This window comes from Chenopodium quinoa, unplaced genomic scaffold (genome assembly GCF_001683475.1).
Source record: "Chenopodium quinoa cultivar QQ74 unplaced genomic scaffold, ASM168347v1, whole genome shotgun sequence".
Taxonomy (NCBI): Eukaryota; Viridiplantae; Streptophyta; class Magnoliopsida; order Caryophyllales; family Amaranthaceae; genus Chenopodium; species Chenopodium quinoa.
This window is the reverse complement of record NW_018744041.1, coordinates 1,610,877-1,616,456: the sequence shown is the minus strand read 5'-3', so window position 1 is coordinate 1,616,456 and position 5,580 is coordinate 1,610,877. Positions and strand designations below refer to the sequence as shown.

The 5,580-nt window shown below is 35.9% G+C and overlaps 1 protein-coding gene across 1 annotated transcript; it reads left to right on the top strand.

Annotated features, from left to right (window-relative positions):
• Window positions 1-265: 265 nt before the first annotated feature.
• LOC110690485 (formin-B-like) lies at window positions 266-4,865 on the top strand. The gene is made up of 7 exons (XM_021867333.1): window positions 266-982; window positions 1,191-1,313; window positions 1,391-1,561; window positions 1,863-1,928; window positions 2,941-3,006; window positions 3,483-3,545; window positions 3,923-4,865. The coding sequence occupies exons 1-7, from the start codon at window positions 491-493 to the stop codon at window positions 4,331-4,333; spliced, it is 1,392 nt and encodes a 463-aa protein (XP_021723025.1). The 5' UTR covers window positions 266-490; the 3' UTR covers window positions 4,334-4,865.
• The last annotated feature ends 715 nt before the right edge of the window (window positions 4,866-5,580 follow it).

The window sequence follows — 5,580 nt, the reverse complement described above, 5'->3', positions numbered from 1 at the left end:
TCAACTTACGATTTGCTATATTTACAAGCTAGTCCCTTTAAAAAAAAAAAAAATAATAAAAAAAATAAAATAAAAATTGCTCTTTTAAAATCTTAAAGAAGAAATGTAGATAAACTAAACCTTTTTGAAAAAAAAAATAATTCCCCCATATTTGCAATCGAAAAGATAACAACCTGCAAAATAGAAGGAAACGTGGGCCGGTATGCTGTTTCTCAACTCACCCTCGTTTCTTTTTTTTTTTTTTTTTTTTTTTTTTTTTCAAATTAAAAAAAAAAAAAATTTAAAATTGAATTCTTATATTCTGAAAAGGAATATAAAATGAGAAGTTGTTGAGGGTATTATTGGGCAAGTCAAAATAGAATTCCTAAACTCATATTTAACCAGTTAATTTCTGTAACACATTAATTCAAATTCAGAAGAAGAAGAGAGAGAATCAGAATCAGAAAAAAAAAAATAACACAGCAGAAGAAAAAGAGAAAGATAATACAAAATGGAAGGAGCAGGAGGAATGCAGCATTCTGAGTGTGAAGTAAACTTAGATGATTTACAACAACAACAAAACGGTGAGTCTCAATCACAACAACAGTATCAAGAATCTCAAAACGACGATTTCTTGGATCAGATGCTGTCAACTATTCCTAACTGTTCTTGGCCTCCAACCCCACATCATGACCTTCCTTCTCCCTCTTCTAATAATCATAATCCCAACAATTCCAATTCAAATCTTTCTCTCAAACCCGGGGATACGCATTCACCTCCTGATGATCATCGATACCCTTTCGACGAGGCGTCTTTGGTATCGAAACTCAGGCATCAGCAGCATCAGCAGCAGATGACAGCTAAGTCATTGCTTCTGCAGCATCAGCAGCAGTTTCTCTTGTCTCGTAGGTCTCCTGCTGATGCTGCTCCTCCTGGGATGTTGCCTATGCCTCTGACTCTTGGTAATACTGATTCTGTTGATCCTTCTTCCTTCAAATCTCAGGTATCTACATGTACTCTATTATTCTCTCTCATTTCATTATTACCCCGCTTCCTCCGTTTCATATTGTTCTTCTATTCTCACAATCCCACACAAAAGACAGAACAATATGAAACGGAGGTAGTACATTTATTAGCAGTAATTCGTGTTGTATTTATTAAAAGACTAGTTCAATTAAAACGAATAATGAAAGTATTGTATTAATTATTAGGTTGGAGCAGAAGCATCGGTTCAAGCATTGTACAATGGTTTTGTTGGATCTCTTCATGCTAACGCGCAGCCTCCGCCTCCCAATCAGCAGCATTTTCACCCCCCTCCACCTCCTCCTCCTCAGGTCTCATTATTTTTTTCCTGAAGATTTTAAATTTTTTATTTGAATCAAATCTAATGGTTCGTAAATGTTTAATGTAGGGAGGAAATTTGAGCGGAGGACAAAACTTTGGAGGACAAGGAGCAGGAATGAATCAAGCGCCGCCAGCGAGCGCATCGACAGGAGGGAGTAGTGGTGCCGGCGCCCCTCAAAGGCAGAGGGTTAGGGCTCGTAGAGGCCAGGCCACCGACCCTCATAGCATTGCTGAAAGAGTATGCACACTCTTATCTTATTTTTGTTAAACTTGTACAAGTATTAGACATGTAGCTAGGGCTGTTTTCTAAAATGAAGTAGTGAGCATTTAATTGGCGTAAATGCAATCCACGACGTGTGATTTTGTCGTAAATTGGAAATTCATGACATTAGTTTAGCGTATACTTGTATGTTTTAGGTGTACACGGAGTAGGTTTTAACTTCCGCTTTGATTGACTACATTTCATTTAGTATCTAGTACCGAGTACGTGTTTTTGCTTTGTTAACGTTGATTTAAGGTTGGCATTTATTGCAATGCAGCTTCGGAGAGAGAGGATTGCAGAGAGAATGAAAGGTTTACAAGAACTAGTTCCGAATGCAAACAAGGTAACCTCCTCAGCCTCTTACCAAAGTTTTTTTTTTTTTTTTTTTTTTTTTTTTAATTAATGTTAGCAGCGCTACCACATTATTGGAAAAGGCAAATAAAATTGTAACACCAAGTATAACATTAGTTACATTACCATACGTGATGGTGAAATGAAACTAATTTCATTAGTTTCTAATAAAGGAAGGAGAAATACATTTGTATAAGACCGGCTTATCCTTAATTGCCTTTCCATTGGCCCAATGTACCTACATGATGGTCTTATTTAAAAATTTGTAAAGGACAGACTAAGTTAAGCTAAAGATTTGTTCAACAAACTTATCTAGATGGTTACTCCTTACAAGTTCCGAAAGTGTGGAAATGGCCGATGAATCATGTTGGTAGTGAGTAGTGTGACAAGACACGATGAGGGGTTTAGGGCCTTTAGGCCATGGGGGAAAAAAGAGATTCTCATTCATGATTCATGATTGATCATCGATCATCGGGAGAGGTATATTCCTTAGCGGAAAGGGGTAGTCAATGGCTATGTCCAACTCCTAAGCACGATGTTGTTGTTAAGGTCGGTTTTATATTTTAAAAACTGCTGTTGCTGTTGGATATGTGCACAGAAATGGAGCACTGCTTCTGCATGACCCATGAGGTCGTCTGACTATTGTGACTAATATATATTATTACTAGTAAAAGGGTGTTGGAGTTGCAACTACCTTAGGATATTACTCCATTACAAAAAAATTATCATTATTAATTATGTAGTGTATGATTAAGGATCGATTTACAGTCACTGCATTTAATGGTTAGGGAATAAGAGATGAGACATCGATCTGATTCTTGTGATTACATTAAGCTAAGTCTGTATATGTGTTGGAGACATCTTAAATTTGGACCTCTGACTCGTAATTCTTTTTTATGTAAACATGATCTACAACAAAGAAGTGATATTATTTTCTATCATTAGTTACATTCTTGTAAATATTAAACTGAATTCCGGGTTTTTTTTTTTTAATTGAATGGCAGACTGACAAGGCCTCTATGCTTGATGAGATAATCGACTATGTCAAGTTTCTCCAGCTCCAAGTCAAGGTCCTCTCTCTCCCTCTCGCTTTCTGTCATCATCTCGCAAACTGGCTTATTTATTGAACTTATATTTATTCATTTTTTTTATAGAACAAAGTCTAATAAGCTTAATATCAGACTTAGTTTTTGGATCATGGTTTTTCGCTGCCTTCTTATCTTTGATCTCATCATTACTCTGTGAAGTCTATACATGCATTTAACATGTAACGGAGATTAGAATTTGCATTTATTTGCAGTTTTACATGAAAAAAAAATTGGGAATATACTACTGCGTAACATATCTCAGTTATTGAAAAATGTTGATATTTAGATGGCTAATTTCTGAAGTAAAATGACAGTATACATAATAGATGATCAAGTTAATACTCAAAAGTATTAAGAAATTACCCTATCAAGATGTTTGTTACGAGTAAATTTCATTAACGTATGCTAATATTATTGTGGTGTGTGACTTTGGTTGGACACTGATATGGTGGCCTCAGGTACTAAGCATGAGCAGATTAGGCGGTGCAGCTGCTGTAGCTCCACTGGTTGCAGCCTCTGAGGTACCAAAACCTTGTTGAGCTTTTTCAATTTGCTGCTTTACTACTCTTCTTTACATATTTTCCCTTTTCTTTTAACATATTGGTGCTAGGACTTTTCCAAACAGCTTTTGTTATTGTGGTAGAAATTTTCTTCTTACAATAATAGAGAAGTCGTAAAAGTATAAAAAGAAAAAGGTTTAGTTCTTAGCACTATTAATCTTTTTGCAGATTCCCTAACCTTTGAATCTTTTTGGATGATTATTGTGAAAGTCATAACTTGGTTACTAGTAAAGGGTGTACATTATTGTTAATAACAAGTCAGTATTCCATGTGTTTTAATAGTGAAAATGTCACGTTATATAGTTGGATATTGGTACTTAATGTGGGTTATGGAACAGGGAGGAGTAGGAGTAGGAGTAGGGCGGAGCAGCAACGCAAACCAGCCAACATCAACAAACGACAGCATGACAATAACGGAACATCAGGTGGCAAAGTTGATGGAGGAAGACATGGGTTCAGCCATGCAGTATCTGCAAGGGAAAGGGCTGTGTCTCATGCCCATCTCCTTAGCTACAGCCATTTCCACAGCAACATCACTCTCCAGGACTCCTCTGCCTCCACCTCGGCCTCACATCAACAACAACGGCAACCATCATGACATGAACAACAACGGCAACCACCACCATGACATAAATCATCATGCCCTTATCCCACCTCTACCGTCAGAAGGAGACAACAACGGAAATGGTATGAGTATGACTAAGGCTAACCTGACTCCAGACTCTTCGGTCAAGGATCCATCCAACTGATTTCGTAATGTAACCAACTTCATCTTACGCACCTACTCACCTACCTTATCACTACTTTTGTTCCATCATTAGTACTTTAATTATGTTATCATAGTTCGGTTTAGACGGCAGGAAAGAAAGGAATAGTAAATTATAGTTTGAGATTTGAGAATCACAAAGGAATGAAGTTGAAAATCAACAACAAAAAAAGGACTTTTTTTTTTTGTGATTCTGTCTACGTCGTATATGCGTAGACTTTTACTCAAAGATAATCCTAACATCTGCACCATCCGACAAAGCCCAAGATTCCCTACGAAACTTCCCTTTTAATAAACAAAACCTTATCTTTTCTTTTCTCTTTAATGGTTCAATAACAATGTTAAACAATACAAGTACCACCATTTCTTCTGCTAGTATTGTAAGGGTATTTTTTTTATACTATAGTTTTTATTTATATATACTTGGACTGTTGAGTCCTCAGAGGATGAAGCTCTTTGTCTTATTGTAAATATTACATTAATCTTTCTTTAATCACGAATTTCGATACTTAGGACATGTTCACATTTACTTAATTTCAGTTCAGTTCAGTTCAGTTCAGTTCAGCTCCAATCAGTTCAGTTCAGTTCAGCTCACTTCAGTTCAGCTCTTAATTTCCCTCTCTCTTAAAATATTCATTTCAGCTTAGTTCAGCTCAGTTCAGTTCAGCTCCAATCAATTCAGTTTAGTTCAGTTCAGCTCCAATCAGTTCAGTTCAGTTCAGCTCAGTTCAGTAAATGTGAACATGCCCTTAACCGGCCTCCATTATAATTTTTTGCAAAGGAGACATGAGTTTATAAAGTATGTTGCATTGTTACAGTTTCAATTTGTTAATCATGTAATCATTCATGATGAATGTATAATTAAGTAAATTAACAGGTTGAGGTTTCTAATATTAATTTCTTGCTTACAAATTAATAAACGATTGAGAATTTGAGACAAATGAAATTAGCATTGACCTTCTTTTGAAATTAACAGGTTGAGATTTCTAATCTTAATTTCAATGAATGAATTGTCTAAATTCATAACATTTGACCAAAAACAAGAGTTGCATATTGAAAAGGGCATTGAAGCATTTAGTTGGAAGGACTTGAAGAAGTTTTATAGAAATGGGGAAATGATTTTTGGCACAGATAGAGCTCAATTTTATGTTGCATGGTTAAAATGTGCTAGGGATCCGATTGTGAAGTCCTTATCAACCGTCTTTCAAATGTCATTGAATTCGATGGTAT

Excerpts from the sequence above, each read along its gene's own strand:
- LOC110690485 (XM_021867333.1), top strand. The coding sequence starts at position 491 with ATGGAAGGAGCAGGAGGAATGCAGCATTCTGAGTGTGAAGTAAACTTA. Across the intron at positions 983-1,190 it reads CTTCTTCCTTCAAATCTCAG|GTTGGAGCAGAAGCATCGGT; the intron begins GTATCTACATGT and ends ATTAATTATTAG. Across the intron at positions 1,562-1,862 it reads CTCATAGCATTGCTGAAAGA|CTTCGGAGAGAGAGGATTGC; the intron begins GTATGCACACTC and ends ATTGCAATGCAG.